The following is a 19,690-nucleotide window of genomic DNA, read 5'->3' on the forward strand; positions in this document are numbered from 1 at the left end:
ATGATAGATTATTCTCTGAAGACCTCCCCATTCATTCCTTTCCAAAGAGCAAAGCTCACATGTGATCAATTGTTGTGGTTGAAGGTGCGTGCTAGCAGGAGCCATGCCCAATTGTAAAAGTATCCTGGGGGCTCCCATCTTTCTGCCCACTGTGACATATGTGCTAAGGGTCTAGCTTTGAAGCAGGGGTTCTAAACTTGAGCTATAGATTTCAGGAATGAGAGTGGGGTGGGAGTGGGGAGGAGGGAAGGCCTTGAACTTGGATAGGGGGAAAAAGGTATATTTTTATTTCAATATAATTGGTTTATTTTGTAATCCTATGTAGAGAATGTTGCCAAAGTCTTAGTGCAGTTATAAGCTTTTAATAACAGAAAATTGCTCTAAGACTTTTGGGACACCTTAGATTTTATTTTATGTATTTAAAAATATCACTTTGCAAAGAAGTACATAGATTTGAACAGCCTTACAAAAGGGGTCACATACACACACACACACACACACACACATACACAAATGTTTCAGAACCCCTTTTAAAGCCATTATCTATTAAATGCTACATTCAGCCAGCTAGAACTACATTCCAGATTATTCTGTGGCCAGTTTCTTGCTTCTTCTTCAGAGGCAGAATTGCTAAGCACTGAAGGACAAACTGTTTCATTAGGAGATGGCCAGCTAGCCAGAGCCTGTGCTTCTCTAGAGGACAATGGAAAGATGTCAGCCATTGAGAAGTGGTCTTCACTATCCCTTTTTCTCTGTCTTTACCAAACAAAGTAGGACCAGTTCAGGGGCTCTTGAAAAGACACCTCTTGTTGTCTTTGATAGAACACAGGGAAAAGTAACTAAATAAGCACTAGGGAAAAGAAATTCCTACTGCATTTAGTTTACTGGATAATATAGCCCACCCAAAGAATCCAGTAAAAGTAGAGAAACTATTCATTTGATTTTCCTTTTCAGTCCACTTAAGCAGAAATCTCAAAGGGTTACAGGACACATCCTTAAGCATAGTCAAAGAGTAGCATCCAAAATTCAAGAGATAATCACCATATATGGGGTGAACTTATCTCCAAAGAATGAAAGCTGTGGCTCACCCAAAAGGCAATGGAAAAGCATGTGGGCATGTGAGTAGGTTTTAGATGAGACTGGAATCCATTGTTTGTTGTTTCTCTGTTCTTGAAGACTTCCAATGATATCAGGAGGAGGATATCTCAACTTGCACATGAATTGGATATAAATGAGGCAGAGTTGTGCAGTCATCAGCCTCATTCTCCTCCAGAGTCATGGGAGTCCAGTGGCAGGACAAAAGTCTGGCCATGGCCCAGTGAGGGCTGGAATTAAGTTGTAGTGAAAGGTTGGGGTGGAAAAGCAGTTCTGCTAGACTAGCTTCACTGAGTTACATGTTAACTCATTGTAATCAGGCTTTGGGGAGGTGAATTTTCCATCAAATTTTATTACTAAAATATCCAACTAGCCACCTGGCTAGCTGTTATTTAGTAGCAATAATAGCTGCCAATTCTACAGAACTTTAAGGTTGGCGATGCACATTACATTGATCATTTCCTTTGATTTTCACAGAAGGGAAGGCAAGTTTTATTATCCCCACTTTACAGGAGAGGAAATGAAGACTCAGAGAAAAGTGACTCACTAAGATATCACTATCTTCTTAATTCTCAGAGTCTTCTTTTGAATGGAGGAGGCATGATGATGTAGATATAGAAATGGCTTTGGAGTAGAAGAACTGGGTTGGAGTCTCAGCTCTGCCACTCACCATTTTTATGACCTTGGAAATGTTATTTAATCTTTTTTGGACTAAACAGGGAAAAAGCAATGACTCTAGAGTTCAAAGCCTGATATTTATCAATAATTTCCCCATTCCAATGATTCTGAACCCTTGGCTATTATTGTGTGAAACTTGTTCTTCATCTTCCATTGTTTGCTCTCTTTCTCCCGTTCCCTCAACCATGCTCCCTGCCATATCCCAGTCCAAGGATGTATACATCCTGTCCACTGTGCCTTCTGAAATGCCTGCTCCATAGTTAACAAACTTGCTTTCATCTTAAACATTTTCCTCACTCGCTTCTCCCATATTCTGGCTCTCAATGAGACCTGGCCTCCTTCTAATGACACTGTATCTCTAGTCACCCTTTCCAGCACTGGTTGCACTTTTACTCACACCCCCCTCTAAACACACACACACACACACACACACACACACACACACACACACATCTCATTAGACTCCATGGATTCAATTAGGGTTTCTGTGCATATGATTTTCAGATCTATTCATCCAATCCTAATATCTCTCCTGACTTCCCATCTCACTTCTCCAATTACCCATTAGATATTTCAAACTGGATGTCTCACTGGCATCTTAGACTCAACACAACTAAAATTGAACTCATTGTCTTTTTCATCAAACCTTCCTCTATTCCTAGCTTCCTTATTACTGTCAAGATAATCACCATTCTCCTAGTCACTTAGGTTCACAGCAAAGGCAGAGATGAGGAAGGAGACTATGCCAGGAAGGGATAGGCAGTGAAATGTCTGGAGTTAAGAGATGGAGTGTCTTTTTCAAGGTCATTGCTGGATCAGAAGGTACATGGAAGAGAGTGAAATATAAGACTGGGAAGGTAGGGATATATTAGGTTGTAATGGGCAAAGCAGAGAATTTTATATTTTATACTAGAAGTAATAAAGAGTCCACTGCAATTTATAGAGGAGGGATGCCCAATATGGGCAGACTTGAAACTCAGGAAAGTCATTTTGGCAGCCAAGTGGAGGATGGAATGGAGTGTGAAGAGGCTTGAGACATGGAAGCCTTACAGAAGGCTATTGTAATAAAAAGGATGACAATTTGCACCAGGGTTACTGGTGTGAGTAGAGAAAACTTTATATGAATGAGAAGTATTGTGAAGATATTATAAGAAGGACTTGAAATAGATTGGAAATGTCAGATGAGTGAGGATACACTCAACACTAGAGCTCACAAGCCCCTAGCAGTTTGTTTCCCATCAAAATTAACAATCAGATAAGAGTCACAAAGGAATTTGCTTGGGTGGTGTAATAATAGTAGCTACAAAACATCCTCCCCACCATCACCAAAGATGAGATACACTTTCTCACAAATATACACAATATCCATGGGAAGAGTGGTCTCAAACTAAGAGTACAAAGGGAGTCAGTCATAAAGGCAACTCCTAACTCCTGGTACTTTGGGATCTGCAAGTCCTTTCTTTCTTTGAAGAGCTCTCATGCTAAGTTTCCATGGTTCTCTTGTCTCTACAATTTGATTCTCAATTGCTTTGGTTAATGCTCTTCTGAGTTCATAGCAGTCATTCCTCTCTACTGCAAGGGCTCCTGTTCCTCAAAGCTACTCTCTGCCCTCTCAGTTTAGCCTCAAACCATCTCAAATGGATGGACTCATGAACTGAAAGACTGGCTGTCTTCTTCCAGGCAAATCACTGCCATATATACATATATGTGTGTATATATGCATATAGGTATATATACATATGTGTATATATGCATATGTGTGTGTGTGTGTGTGTGTGTGTGTGTGTGTGTGTGTGTGTGTGTAGTACTTATTTGCCTTTGTTTAAATTGCATTTTCCCCCAATGGAATGTAAGCTCCTCAAGAGCAGGGACCTAGTTAATTTTTATATTTGTGTCTCCAGAGGTAGCACAGTGTCTGGCACAGAGCAGACACCTAATTTGGGGATGGTTGACTTCATGAATCACCCACATCTATTGTCTTTGTAACTTTATTTGGTATTTTCATCTTGAGCTCGTTGCAACATGGAATTATAATGTGAGTGGCCACTGATCTCATCCATACCTCAATAAGCATCCTCTCTACCACATATCTGACAAGCAGTCAGCCAGACTTTCATGGAAGACCATTGGTGAGACCATTACCTTCTGAGGAAAACTATGTCACATCAAGACTTTCTCCAGAGAAAATAAGCCACCTGCCATCTTTCATACCTTTACCTGGTCCTGCCTGCTGTTAAGTGGATTTTCTGAGGCCCCACAGGACCCAACATCACCACCTATTACTGGATAGATTAGGTGAACGTCAAGGAAAGACCTAAAACAGACTAATCATGTACTATCCTCAATGCATCTAAATCCAGCCATTGATATTCTGCCTAAACTAAGTACTCAGTGGTTAGTCCTTGTACTTGTGCCATATCAGTGATCCTGAGCCCCCAACAGCTGTCATGTTGCAAATTCCATTCCCCGTTTCTAATTAGCTCTTTCTTTGCTCTTATCTACTTCATCCACTCCACTCCATACCTTCCCACACTTGCTACTGAGCCCCCCAGAATGCCTGCCCCATAACCAACAAATGTCCTTTCATCTTCTGCCCCTCACTGAGATCTGGTTCCCTCTTGATGACTGTTTCCCATTTCAAAAGTAGCTCTACTGCCTTTCATACTCCCTGAATCACAGGTCATGATTAGAGAGTTATAATACTCCTTGCTCCCAATTGCCAATTCCAGACTCCCCTTATAGCTCCTTCACAAAGCAATCTGTTCAAACAATTCAGACCCTGGTGGTTATTATCTATTGATACTCTCTTTTTTCCTCAATGAGTTTAGTGCTTGGTTCATGGTCTTTCTTCCCTTCTCATCCCCTGCCCTCATACTAAGGTTCTTGCATATTGGTGCTCCCTTAAACTTCCTAACTTTGCAGTTCCTCAATCTGTTTTATTAATACGACCTCTTCCACTCCACCTCAACTATACAAAATGATGGTCATATACTTGATTTTTCCATCATCCACAAATGTTTCATGTCCATGTTCATGAACTTTGTAATTCCTATATCTGATTATATTTTAGCCTTCCACCTTTCACTATGCCTTATGATTCCCAACCCTGTTCTTCATCCTCACCATGACCTTCATTTTCTCCAACCCTCTGTTTTTTTTTCAAGCTAGCACCCCCGCACTGACTACACACTTCTCTCTTCCCTAGCCCAATCCTTCAGTGCATCAACCTAACCCTATGAAACTGATTATATCTTCCCAAGTTTTATCCTGAATCACCCTCATCATCTGCTTCCTTCCTATTCATGGTGTTGAAGAGAAGTGGAGGAAATAATGAAATTCTGCTGAGTGAGTCTGTTATGAATTTATGTTATTTAATCTCAACTGAACCTTCAATGCAACAAGGCAAAATTCAACTGTGTCCTAATTGATCACTATCCCACTCTCCATAGCAACTATTCAAACCTTCTTGCCTCTCATCAGACCTCTCACATCATCCCCTCTCTGATATTCTCAGTTGAGAACCTTGTCTTATCCTTTTTTTTGTAATTACATTTTATTTTCAAACAAAGATTAGCCTTCTCTCCCTCTCACTTCCATACCCCTGTTTCTGATTGAGAAAGTAAGGGAAAAAAAACCATTACAAGTACGCGTAGTCAAGCAAAATAAAATTTTGCACTGGACATATCATGTGTGTGTGTGTGTGTGTGTGTGCGCGTGCACGTGCGCGCATGTCAATCTGTGCTCTGATTCCCCCAATTGTCTGTCAAAAGCAGGTAATATGTTGCATCATGGGTCTTCAGGAATTGTGGTTGTTCATTGTGTTGATCAGAGTTTCTGAGACACATATGTGTGTGTTTCTATGCATCTATATAGATATGTATGTTTGTGTGTATACACATATACTTACACTATTTACATAAATGTATGCTTGTATACATATACATACACATAGATATAGATATAGATATAGATATAGATATAGATATAGATATAGATATAGATATAGATATAGATATAGATATAGATATAGATATAGATATAGATATAGATATAGATATAGATATAGATAGTTTTAATCAACCCAGATCCAAATATACCTTCTTGCCCATTAAAGACATATGTGGTTAAGCATAACAGATTTCCATATTGGCCATGTCCTAAAACATATGTCATTATTCATTCTGAATCCTTCACCTTTCTACCAGGAGGGAGGTATTCATTAATCCTCTGGCATTCTGGTTGGTCATTACACTGATACGAGTTCTTCGCGATAGTATTCTATCACACTTACATACCATAACTTCCTTGTTCATCCATTCCACAATGTAGTCACACACTCTCAGATTCCCACTCTTTGCCACCTTGAAAAGAGCTAAAAATATTTTTTGTACATTGCTAGAATTTGTTTTGTTTACAACTAATCTCTGCCTTAATCTGTCCTCCCTCTAATTCCTCCTCCGCCCCCCTTTCCCTTTCTACCTTATCTCTCTGTTGAGTATGTATGTATGTGTGTGTGTGTGTGTGCATACACGTGTGTCTGTTCTTCCTTCTTTTTACCAATTCAGATAAGGGTGAGGTTCAAATGTTAACTACTACCCCCCAACCCTGTCATCTTTATTTGTATTTGTCTGCTTCTAAACCCTGATTATATAAGATAATTTTCCTTAACCTTCCTTACCCTCCTTCCTCTATGCACCACCCTCAGTGTCTCCCTCTTCTTCTTTTTCCATTCTTTCTTATTGTCATTAAGACGTAACAGACCCATTCCCAGACCTTGACTAATTGAACTCCCTCTATGAACCTTCATGATGATAGGGATCAGTGGGAACATGTGTATCATCTCCCCTTATTAAAATATAAGCAGCTCATCCTTGATTTGCCCTTTATCATTGTTCATTGATATTTATCTTTTAATGTTTCTGTTCATTCTTGTGTTTCAACTACAAAGTTTCTCAGCAACTCTGGTCTTTCCAGCAGGAATGCTTGGAAGGTCTCTATTTGAATCAAAGATACATTTGCCCCTGTAACATTATACTCAGTTTTGCTGGGTAAGTGATATATGTCTGTAAGTATATATTCTTTGCCTTCTGTAATATGATTTTCCAAGTTCCACATTCTTTTATAGTAATAGCTGCTAAATTGTGTGTGACCTAATTTACTATGGCTTCTCAGAACTTGAATTCTCTTTTATGGCTGTTTATAGTATTTTCTTTCTTTGCCCTGGAAGCTCTAGAGTTTAGCTATGATGTTCCTGGGAGTTTTCATCTTGGGTTCTCTTTTGAGATGTATCCGGTGTCTATTTCTACTTTGTTCTCTGGTTCTAAGAGATCTGAAAAATCTGAAAATTTTCCTTACCTAGGTCATCTTCCCTCCATACACCCCATCCCCTCCCATCATCTCTAGCAGATTGCCCCATTGTGATCCCTATTTGATCTTGTCATCAACCTCTCCCTATCTAGCAGCTCCTTTGCTTAAGAAAAAAAAACTCACTTGAGCTAACCATCTATGATAGCTATGTCACCTTGGAAGCTTAGTAGAAGACAGGTTGAAGTGAGGAGGGACTTTGGATTTTTCTAAAGCATAGGTCTGACCATGTTTACCTCTCTTACTTAATGGACTTCAGTGATTTCATGTTCCCTTGGGATCTGATGTGAATGCACCCTTTTGGTATTTGCAACTCTTCATAACCCCTTCCCATCCTATCTTTCCAATCTTATTGCACTTTACTCTTTTCCACAAACTCTGTAACCCAGTTACTTACTATTCCTCATGCATGATGCTCCATTTCACTTTCTATTTTTTTGCACTGATTTTCCCCTCGTGTATGAAATGTTCTTCCCCCTCATCTCCACCTCTCAGTGTCTCTTGCTTCCTCCAAGACTCAACTCAAATCTCTCTTTCTGCAGGAGGAATATTCTGATTGCTTCAGCTGCTAGAGTTTTCCACTCTCAAATTAATTTCCATCTAATCTAACAAATAATATATATCACATATATGTATGTTGTATTTGCCAGGTTTTTCACATGTTGTCTCTTCCATTGGAATGTATGTATCTTGAGAGCAGGGGCTATTCCTTCCTTTTTTTGTAACCCCAAAATTTATAACAATGCCTGGTATGTAATAAATGGTTAACAAATACATATTTACTATTGACTGACAGGAGGAATGTGAGGTGGGAACATGACAGCCCTTAGACCCCTAGACTTACATGGTATCTCTGGCCTTTGAGTCAGGAGGACCTGAGTAAATCCAGCCTTGACACTTACTAGCCATGTGACCCTTGGCAAGTCATTTAATCCCAATTGCCTCACAAAAATATAAGGTTATTATTTTTTTTAAATGGCAACTAGGTGGCATAGTGGATAGAGCTCTAGCCTCGGAGTCAGGAGGACCTGAGTTCAAATCCAACCTTAGTTGACACTTACTAGCTTTGTGACCCTGGGCTGGTCACTTAATCCCAATTGCCTCACAAAAAAAAAAAAAGTAAGGTAGTACTATGACCCTAGGTATTGACATCTAGAGAAAAGCCCTATTCCAAACCACTCCATTTATGGCTCCAAGAATAAGACATACAAAAATAATCAAGATGCATCCCTATGTACCATTAAAAGCATAACAGAATTTTGTCAGCCAGGCCTGGGCCTGCCTTTCCTCCTATCCTTACTGTTATCCCACAACCCCTGTGGAGATTTTGGGCCAGTCAAGGATCACAAAACAGGAGAATGGTAATTTCAGCATCGTCTCATAGAGGTAGTATCTCTATGTACCTGAAACAAAAAGCCCTTTCTTACTTAGTTATAGAACTAACAATAAGACATACAAAGATCATTCACCTGTAACTATTTCCCTTTAAGATAATACCATGATTCTGTCTACTAGGAAGCTCCAGGTAAAGTGCTTGAAATGCAGATGCATCCTTCACTAAGATAGGTTTGCCCTCTTTATAAGAGGAAATTGACTCTATTTCCTTTCCTCTAGACTTAAAGCAACTGCCTCTGGTCACTGGGTCATAGCTGGGGTGGGGGAAGAAGGGGGGTAATGCAAGCAAGAGAGTATGGAGATGTACCTTCAACCAAGTCATTTTTACTCAGTGCTAGAAATGTCATTCAACCTGGCTATGAGCTAGTAATAAATTTGTTTGAATTTTGATGTGTGATTCAAATTCACATTATTGCCTAAAGGTAGTACATTGGGGTCCTGAAAGTTAACCCTTGGGAAATCCCCTGAGGATTTGTCCTGTTGATTAATGTAACCAGACATTTTGTTCTCTCCAAACACAGCTTAGAGAGCATTCATCTCTCCCTAAGACATTTGACTCTGGAAACAGCAATGAAAAGTGCAGAAGTTTCAGTTAGCCATGCTTTTTCATATATTATTCTCTCTTTCTGCCTGCTTGGAGCACTAGCCTGACATTTTTCTTTGTTCTTATGGGCATATATCTAGCTTCCTCCCACAGATCTTTTGCATGGCAAGAAGGATACAGGCTCTAAACAATATTCTTCCCCCACAGATGTCAAAAATGCACGGGAGTGCACTGTGTGCCAGGCTGTGGGTGGCACAGAGAGAAAGGGCTAAAACACATAGCAAGCCCGAGGGGTCTCATTGATGTGTTAATGTGGTCTTGTCCTCAGCCTTGCAGCCATTGTCATTTACAATCACTTTGTAAATCAATTTGATTGTTTGGACTAGTCAGGGTTATAAGTAGCACAAATGAAATTGAAAGCAAAAGTCCTGTCCTCTAGTAGATTATAGTTTAGAGGATGTAGCCTGGCAGGCAGATGGGAAAATGACATCTGAACACTTACACCACCCCCACCCCCAAAAGAGACAAAGCAAACGCCACCTGCAAACTAATAGAACTCTATGTAACTTTAAATATAAATTTGGAAAGATAAAGAAAGGGGAACAATGTGTTATAGAAGGTAGTATAATCTAGTCTGGAAATACATCCTTGATATTCCAATGCCCCTAAGAGATAATAGGCACTTTGTTAACATGCACTGACTAATTAGCTATCATTGTCCTTGGAAACTTAGGCTTTCTTATCATCTGCATTTCGTGAAGAAGTCTAATGACTTGGAAGATCGAGGGAGCTATGTAGGCCGGGTTCATCTCTGTGAGGAATGTTTTGGATCTATTTTTGATTTTCAACTAATACCAACTCTTAGTAAAGTTGAATTCACAACCAGATCTCCTTATGGTAAAGTTGAATTCACAACTCCATCTCCTTACCAATAATGTAGATTTATGAGTATTTAGTTTGAAGGGGAGGGGAAGATTTCTAGACTCAAATAAAACTTAATTTTTAATTCATAGGGCACCATGTAGATGGTGATGAGTTACAAGAGTCCAGTTCTAGTAAGGAGAGCATAAAAGGAATTATCTTAAATTTAATCAAGTAAATTGCAGATTACAGGTTAAATGAAGCGAGAATTCATTCCCACCAGGAGTTCTTCTAAAGGCAGAGAGCTACTTGCTTGCCCCAATGTCCTAAGACTTAGTAGTCTCTTACTGATTGCTGAAAATTGCCTGCACGGTAGCTCCTCTAACATTCGATAAGCTTTGTCAGGAAAAAGTAAATAAATTGAGTTCCCATTCTCCCCCAACATCTTTCAACTGGAATTTCACTTTCCAACTTTTTCTCCTTGAACCCAAGAGCAAGTACAAAATCTGAGGTCCTGTGAGTTCTTTTCCATCTTAAATACTCTGAAATAAGTGAAAAAGTCTCACCACCCAGTGGTACATGGTATTAACAAATGTGCAAAGATGCTGGTTTGAGGGATTAATGACCTTGAAATCAGAAAAACCTGATTGTGAGTCCTAAGTCTGCCAGCTGGGGGACTTTGGGAAAATGGTAGAATGTAAGCTCCTGGGGGGCAGGTATTATTTCATGTTTATCTTTCTATGTCTATGGCTTTACACCAATAATTGGTACATAATAAGAAGCTGATAACTTTTTTGATTGTTTTTTTAATTGGCGTTACCTTGGTGAAGCTCAGTTTCTTTACTTATATAATAGGGATAATAATGCTTGTACTTCCTACCTCATACAGTTGCTGTGGAGAGCAAATGAAATAAAATGCATCGTGAGCTATAAAGACCTATGGAAATCTACCGTTTGTTTGTTTTTTTGCTTTGTTTTGTTTTTGTTAGGCAACGGGGTTAAGTGACTTGCCCAGGGTCACACAGCTAGTAAGTGTTTTATGTCAGGGTCCAGATTTGAATCCAGGTCCTCCTGAATCCAGGGCCAGTGCTCTATCCACTGTGCCACCTAGCTGCCCCAGAAATCTACTGTCATCACTATCATAACACAGTGCTACATAAATGTTAGCTTGTAGTAGTAGTAGTAGTAGTAGTAGCAGCAGCAGCAGCAGCAGTAGTAGTAGTAGTAATAGCAGTAACAGTAGCAATAGAAGTAACAGTAGCAGCAATAGTAGTAGTAACAGTAGCAGTAGTAGTAACAGTAGCAGTAGTAATAGTAGTAGAAGTAGCAACAGCAGAAGCAACAGTAGTAGTAAGAGTAACGGTAGTAGTAGTAACAGTAGCAGCAGCAGCAGTAGTAATAGTAATAATAGTAATAACAGCGGCAGAAGTAGTAGTGGTAGAAGCAATAGTGGTAGTAATAGTAGCAGTAGTAACAGTAGCAATAATAGTAGTAGTAGTAATAGTAGCAGTAGTAACAGTAGCAATAATAGTAGTAGTAGTAATAGTAGCAGTAGTAACAGTAACAGTAGTAGAAGCAGCAGAAGCAACAGTAGTAGTAACAGTAGCAGTAGTAGCAGTAGCAAAAGTAGTAGTCGCAATAGCAGCAACAGTAGCAGCAGTAGTAGTAGTAACAGCAATAATAGTAGTAACAGTAGCAGCAGTAGTAGTAGTATCAGCAATAGCAGCAGCAACAGTAGAAGTAAGTCGAAATCTAGCTATTATCAATCCAGTCTAAGAAACCAGTTTCACAGGCATGCAACCCCAAAACTAAACTTGCAAAGAGATGAACTAGGAGGCATACGGTGACTCTGAGTTTGTTTTCTTTCCACAGAAAATACTTTAGGAATGACTACCACCCCCTACGTCAAGGAACAGGGAAGCTCCAAAGGTCTGTTTCTCTATGTCTGGAATGGGAATTATGACCCCCCCTCCTTTCCCCCCTTCTTTAGAATAAAGCTATAAGTCTTTCAGAATGGGATGATTCCATGGAAATATTACAGAGAGAAGAAAAATTTCTGCCTGAGTTGCATTGTCCAGATATTCCTGTGTTTGCCTGCAGTGGCCAGGAGTGACTTAAGTGGCAAGCACGGCCGCTCAGATTCAGTATTTTTCTCATCCATTCTCCCCAGGAATCCCATAAACATTCCTGGGCCTGTCTCTGAGTCTGTAAGAACAAAATTCACCATTTGCGGGCATACATGACCCAAGTCATTTCTAATAGCTTAGGTAGTTCTCCTATAGGAGAATTTCTATCTAACATAGGCCCTAGGGGGTGGGGGGGTGGAGTAGGGAAGATGGAGGAAGAAGCTAGGGTCTTAGTAATAAGTAAGCTTTATTCCAGAAATGGCTTAAATGGGCCATTATAATGGGATGAGGCCATGAAACCACAATTATCACTGAACATTTGTGCTAACTCAAGATACAATATCTCTCTCTCTCTCTCTCTCTCTCTCTCTCTCTCTCTCTCTCTCTCTCTCTCTCTCTCTCTCTTTCTCTCTTTCTCAAATGACAGACTCTGGAAACACAAGCTCCCTTGTGACCAACTCCTCTTATTCCAGTGAGTAAATATGAATCTTTATTCCTTGAAAAAGGCAGTGTGGTCAGGAAAAGGTGGTATCCTGTGTGTGTGTGTGTGTGTGTGTGTGTGTGTGTGTGTGTGTGTGTGTGTGTGTGTGTTGGTGAGTATGTCCAGCATAAGGGGAGCAGTTAGAGCCCAGGTAGCCTTATCTCCAACCTAAGTGAACCAAAGACCCCATTATAAAACCAATCTAACATCCCTGCTGTTAGAATCCCCTCAGAGGGAGGTAAGGCTTAACAAGCATCCAATCTGCATTGCTCTCTCACCCTAGGGCACTGCAATTACTACCAAAGATGAAGGTTGAATTGATATGACAGAACACAGATGTCCCATAGAGTGCAAACCCCAAAAGCCATGTATAAGTGAATATTAACAGACCTTCGGTTTAACACGTCCACACACATACAAAACCTTTCTGATTATTTCCCTTTAATGGATGTATGGGTTCATAGAATTTGTACATTTTACTTTTAAATGTCTGGAGCTAAGTAACTAATGTCTGGAGCAAGTAAGAATAATTAGAAAATTCATGAATTGGAGCTCTTGTTACATAGAGTGAAGGACAATAAATTGTTAATTTAATCCAAGTATTTGCACCTGCAGTAATAATAGCTAACATTCATACATCCCGACTATGTGTCAGGCACTATGCTAAGCATTTTGCGGTTATCTCATTTGATTCTCACAACCTCCATGGGAGGTAGGTGCTGCTATTATATCCATAAGAAAACTGAGGCAAACAGAGGTTAATTGACTTGCCTAGGGTCACACAGCTAGTAAGTGTCAGAGGCCAGATTTGAACTCAGAGTCATCCTGGCTCCAGTTCCTGTGTTCTATCCACTGTACTGCTTAAGTGCCCCATGAAAGACAGGAATGGCTTCATTTCCCAACAAGGTCCCAGTGAAATCCAAACATACCTGTTAACTTGGGCATGTTTTCATTCATAGATTTTCATGAATATTGATGACCTTACTTTAATTCCAGTCAATTCAACCTAGAGGCTTACAAGGTGCCTAGCCTTTACAGTGAAGTATAAACAATCCTAAGTAGATATTCTCATTTCCTGGTGAGGGAAGAAGTCTTTTTTTGCCAGGACTATCTAAGGCTTGGAAAATATGACAATAGAACAGAAAAGGTTGTGTTTCTCTGATACCACACGCATGCATACAAACAAACACATGTATACAGGCATACACATCATATATACACATGTATGTATGTATATATACATATATGTGTGTGTATGTAAAATGAGTATATATGTACACACACACATACACACACACACACTCTACTCTTCATTGCATAAGCCTTTTCTCAGAATTATTTCTCTTACCTGGGAAATATCCCATGAAAAATTATGACGAAGAAACAACCCAAAAAAAACTGTCCCATTCTGACAAGGAAGTTAGCAGAAAAATTCTTACTGATCTTACTGATCCAAATTGTTGCAGGAATATTCCTTTGTTTTTAACAGAAGTCATTTTCTCCTGAACATTAAAAGCATAATCTTAATTTTTCACTGAATTGAGACTATATCTTGTTTCCTTTCCTGCCTTCTCTTCCTTTGAAGGGGCACCATTTGTGTGTGTGTTTGGGTGGGGGGAAACCTGTTTCTTTAGAAGTCTTGAGTTGTGCTAGAAACAATGCCCAATTGTGCTATACATGTACAATCACTAAATTACCTCTAACATCATCTGAGCTATGAGCAAATCTACATTGCTGGAGAATCCTGTACCTAGATTCCTTTCCAGCTGTAAGTACCCTAGCCCTACTCCAGTTTTTTGAAGAGGAGCTAAGAATTATTTGGAGGACTGGTGCAGGGAGGAAAGTGATAGATTTCCCTTCTGCTTGGAAACTATTTTTCCCCCAGAAAGGTTACAAGGCTGACATCAAGTGGATTAATCTGAAATAACAACTATAGAATCAAAAAACAATAGAATCTTAGAACTGAGATGTTGAGCATTTGGTCCAACTCATATCAGAACAGGAGTCCCTCATAAAATGGACCCAATAAATGGCTGTTCAGTCTTCGCTTGAGTATCTCTAAGGAGAGGTAACTCACTGCCTGCTGAGAAAATTAGGAAACTTCTCTTTAGCTTGGCCTCACTATAACTTCTACTCCTGGTTATGGTTTCTGAGACCAAGCAGCATAAGTCTAACTTCTTATTCACATGATACTCCTTCCTATCCTTGAAGATGGTTGTCATATAGCCCCTCACACTTTCAGCAGACTAAGCATCTCTTTTTCTTTCAATCAATCCTCATATGGCTCAGTTTCTCATCCTTATATCATCCTGATTTCTCCCCTTTGAACTTGCTCCCATTTTATCATTCTATTTCCTAAAATGTGACTCCCAGGAAATGAACACAAAATACAGATGTGGCCTACCTAAGGTAGAATAAACAACCAGCAGTAGCAGGACCATCCCCTGCCAACTTCTGGGCTTTCTGGGCCTTCTGCCACTCTCAAGGTAGCCTAAGTTCCAGTGATTCCCAAGCCAGACTGTTTACTCAAAAATTGGGCCTGTATTTCATAAAAACTCCAGGTCTTTTTCTACATAAAGCTGTCCTCTGGCTACATTTGTACCATCCTATACTCAAACAATTTATAAACCCAAGTTCAGGGCTTTCATCTATTCCAATTAAATTTCAGTTCCTTAGATTTAGCCCATTGTTTTTGGATCCTGATTGTAACATCTGTGACATTAATCAGCCTTCCTCACTTTGTGTCATCTTGTAGATTTGGCACCAGGGGAAGACAGAAAGAGAGAGAGAAATAGGGGCTGGGGGGAGAAGGAGAGGGAGAGACAGAGACAGAGAGATAGAGACAGACAGACAGACAGCAGCAGAAACAGAGTGAGAGAATTTTAATACCTCCTAAAACTATATATGACAGTCATCCTTTCATTGACATTACCAGTAAAAAAATAGTTACTAGCCCCAAAGCCAAAGAGATCCCTGGGGCACTCCATTAGACAGATTAGATAGATAGATAGATGATAGATAGATAGATAGATAGATAGATAGATAGATAGATAGATAGATAGATAGATAGATAGATGGATGGATGAGTGGGTGGATGAATGGATGGATGAATATATAGAAACAGAGATATATCCACGGGTCATTCAACCATTTCTGCATCCACCAAACTGTTTTAGCATCTAGGCTACATCTTCCTATTTTATCCACAAGAAAGGTATGAGAGTTTTGTCCAATTCTTTTGTGAAATAAAGATATGCCATGTCTTTGGCATTCCCCTGACGTTCTAGTCAAGTAATATTGTTAAAAGAAAAAAGAAGTGATGTTAGAGACTGGCATGACCTATTCTTAAAGACATCATACTTGTTCTTGGTGATTATTGTCTCTCCCTTTATAGGTTTAAAGGATTTTTTTTTAAATTTTTGATATCTTTTGTTTTCATACCACCCTCATTCCAAATATATCTCTCTACCCACAAAGCCATTTCACCTGTAATAAAGAATAAAAAAATAAGAGGGGAAAACTACTTCACTTTTTAAATACCACAAACTATCTGTTCTTTTAATAAGACATTCTAGAATTTTTGCCAGGAATCAAAGTCAAAATCAATGAAGACTCCACTCTTTCTTTAGGGACACATTTCTATCTCTAAGACCTGTGGCACCTCTTCCATTTTTTACAGTTTTTCAAAGACCACTGACAATAGCTCAGGAATCACATCTGCTATTTTATTCATCATTCATGGATATACAGGTGGTCTCTAAAATCTTAGTGCAGCTTCAGGTTGAGCTAAGAATTTGGAGACACCCTCTATGGCTCTTCTGGGTCTATCAACTTTAACTTGTTGAAAGCAGCAAAGTGTTCTTATTACCTTGCAACTTAACTTGGGAGCCAACTCTCCATTTCCTATAGTTCTATCCTTTTCACATGAATAGCATTCCCCTTGGTAAAGACAGAAGCAAAATAGAAGGATTGAGTAGTTCTGTCTTCTCTTTATCTGTTGTCATCATCCCATCCAGTATGCACAGCTGTCTGATCGTCTTTCTCTTTACTTCAACATAGTGGGGGGAAAGACCTTTTTTGCTGTTGTCTTTCATAGTTATTGCCAGGTCAAGTAATTTTGAGTGTTCCCCTGCTCTTCTTAAAGGAGCATGCCCATTCTGGTATCCAGCCTCCTTTTCTTTGGTATATATCCTTTAGGGCACTTCTCCAGAGCAATTCTTCACAGGTAATATGTTGTAGCTGAATCAGGCTCCCTGTGCCTTTCCAATATGCTTTGCATGACTTGTAATTAAATCTCCAGACAGTGTGGTGCTCTGTAGCCTTGCATCACTGGAAGAATGTGCTATTAAAAAGATGAGATTTGGTATCAGGGAGAAGTTTGGGACTATTAAAAATACTACACAGTTTCTCAAATCCAATCTAGCCCCTCTCCCATTCATTTCTGGGCTCAGTTGAAGGTCAATTCACAGTGTCCATCTGAGATACATATATTCATAGACTAGCCAGGGGTGGGGAACCTGAAGCCTCAAGGTCACATACGGCCTTCTAGGTCCTCAGGTGCAGCCTTTTAACTGAGTCCAAGTTTTACAGAACAAATCCTTTTTTTTTTTGGCTAGGCAATGGGGTTAAGTGACTTGCCCAGGGTCACACAGCTAGTAAGTGTTATGTGTCTGAGGCTGGATTTGAATTCAGGTCCTCCTGAATCCAGGACCGGTGCTCTATCCACTGCACCACCTACTTGCCCCTACAAATCCTTTTATTAAGGGCATACAAAATTAAGGGGAACAAATCCTTTTATTATTTTACTTAACTGCATATCATAGTGTGGAGAATAAGTATTCCCTATCTGCTTGTTTTTATTTTCTGCTGGGATATTTAGACCAACTTCTTTTGGAAGTCATTTAAAAGACTCAAATAGTCCCATGTGAAGAACTTCACAAGCTCTGGAGAATCCCTCTTCCATTTTAGACTGCAAAGCCTTTTCTACATGTCGGTTCGTTTTAGTTCAGAAAAATCATTTTTATTGGGCTCAGAACATCACTTCAGCTGATGGCAACAAACACTCCTCTCCCAACCCCAAAAACAAACAACAGCAAACAACTAACAACTACCACAACTATAAGTACCAGCAGCACCAACACCACTGTCACCACCCAGACAAACAACCCCCAGAACAGTATCATCCAGCACTTTTAAATTCACAATTTGGTGTGGTTTTGTAGTCTTACAATACATTTGATCCAACTTGTAACATCACATAGTCATGCCAAGCAATTGGTAGGATAATAATAATAGCCAGTATTCCCATAACACTTTAAGGCTTACAAAACCCTTGGAAAACACCATCTCATTTGATACTCACAGTAATCCTGAGAGGTAGGTGCTACTATAATTCCCTCCCTTTACTGATGAGGAAACTGAGGCAGGCAGAGGTTAAGTAATTTGCCTAGGGTCACATAGCTAGTAGGTGTCTGAAGCTAGATCTGAACTCAGGTCTTCCTGCTGTCCAAGTCCAGAGCTCTATCTAATACCTAGGTATGCAGTGAGTAGAGTGCTAGACTTGGGAGATGGAAACCTGAGAGAAAGTTTTGAGTAGAAAAACAATGTGCTGCATCTTCTCACCCTTTTCTCACCTCCCCAATGATCAGACCATAGATTCGTATTCTCAACTTTTAACTTCTTTGCTTCACCAAGGCAAAACACAACTAAATGAACTAAAATTGCTATTCACAAATTTAAAAAGATTGACTTTTCTCCGTGTAAAGAGAAGGGGGCATGCTTTTTACTAAACAATAGAAGGCAGATAAGACCTACCTTATGCCGTCTATCTCACAGAATTATTATGAAGATATCAAATGAGTTTGTGTGACTCGCCTTTGTAGACAATAAAGTGCCACATAAATGCAAGATGTTATTAATGTTAATATTTCCTAAGTTTCCCGGAATCATACAGCTTCCTTGCTCATTTCAGGTGTGATTTTACCAGTGGTTATTGCTCTGATAGCAATAACACTCTCAGTATTCACTCTGGTGGGATTGTACCGAATGTGCTGGAAGACAGACCCAGGTATGTGGTTAATATATATTTTTGTAGGGAGGATAGAGGCCCATCTCAAATTATCCTAGCGTTTGCCAACTTTAAGTCTCAGTGAGGCAAGATGTATAATACTAGGAAGGGAAGGAGAGCTATCATTTCATGATTGGGAAGAATTTTGCCCTCCTCTTCCTGAAGGGCCAGAGAAGAAGCATCCTTTCCCTATAAGCTTGTAAAGGTAGGGAGTAGGAATGTTATGTTGATGCTTCAACATTTAAGGAACCATTGGGTAAATGTTTAAATGCACAACATTATTAAGGGAGATTTTTAAACCCACTTCCTTGCATAGAAAAAGGGTCCTTGCTATCCAATACAGTTACACTTTTGCAGTCAGGAGTGTTTTGGCCAGTATAACCACATAATGTATAGAGCGCTAGACTTGGAGTTAGGAATACCTGAGTTTCAATCCCTGTCTCAGACTCTTAATTAGTTGTGTGACTGTGGGCAAGTAATGTAACTTCTTTGAGCCTCAGTCTTCTCATCTGTAAAATAAAGGGATTGGACTCAATCTCTTAGGCTCTTTCTAGTTCTAAATCTACGGTTCTAACCAGGAGCCCAGTATTTCAAAGGAATGGGGTTCTCATTTGACATTTATTTTTTTAAATATCACATAAAATGGCACCCTTGATACTAAATATTTCATTGAAGAAAAGCCTACCAAACCATTATCAGATGTAGAAAAAAATCAATAGCAATTATTTTTATAAGACATACAAAACCACAGTGTTCTGGCCTCTGCCAGCTGGTGAAGTGCTACTAGCTAACTCACAAATGCAGTTCCTGGGACTAATCAATGACTGGAGGGCACACAAATGGTTTGAGGCAGAGAAAGTCCAAGTTAAAATTATCAAGGAAAACCCACCATATTCATTTCAGCTCTCTGTGGGAAACTAGAAGAAAACAAATCAATCTTTCCCACTCTGCCTAGGAAGAATGTGGGAAGAGTCTTTAAGACCACCTAAAATGTGTTTCCTTAGTTTCCAAGAGGTGGAGAGAATAGCATTTTCATAAATTGATTTAATTTCCTCTAGCTTCCAAACCACCAATTCTGC

The 19,690-nt window shown here is 39.5% G+C and overlaps 1 protein-coding gene across 7 annotated transcripts in view; it reads left to right on the plus strand.

The window, feature by feature from the left end:
- The window catches only part of EMCN (endomucin), a 174,790-nt gene that overhangs the window by 110,984 nt on the left and 44,116 nt on the right, over positions 1–19,690 (plus strand). For 6 of the 7 annotated variants that reach the window (XM_078148956.1, XM_078148955.1, XM_020988289.2 and 3 more), the window contains 3 exons: positions 11,810–11,866; positions 12,491–12,535; positions 18,516–18,611. In XM_078148956.1, coding sequence (XP_078005082.1) covers positions 11,810–11,866; positions 12,491–12,535; positions 18,516–18,611 — 198 coding nt within the window. The remainder of the gene's footprint in view (positions 1–11,809; positions 11,867–12,490; positions 12,536–18,515; positions 18,612–19,690) is intronic. The other variant, XM_078148958.1, reaches the window with a different exon arrangement.

This window comes from Phascolarctos cinereus, unplaced genomic scaffold (assembly GCF_003287225.1).
Source record: "Phascolarctos cinereus isolate Bilbo 61053 unplaced genomic scaffold, phaCin_HiC Scaffold_9;HRSCAF=440, whole genome shotgun sequence".
Classification (NCBI taxonomy): Eukaryota; Metazoa; Chordata; class Mammalia; order Diprotodontia; family Phascolarctidae; genus Phascolarctos; species Phascolarctos cinereus.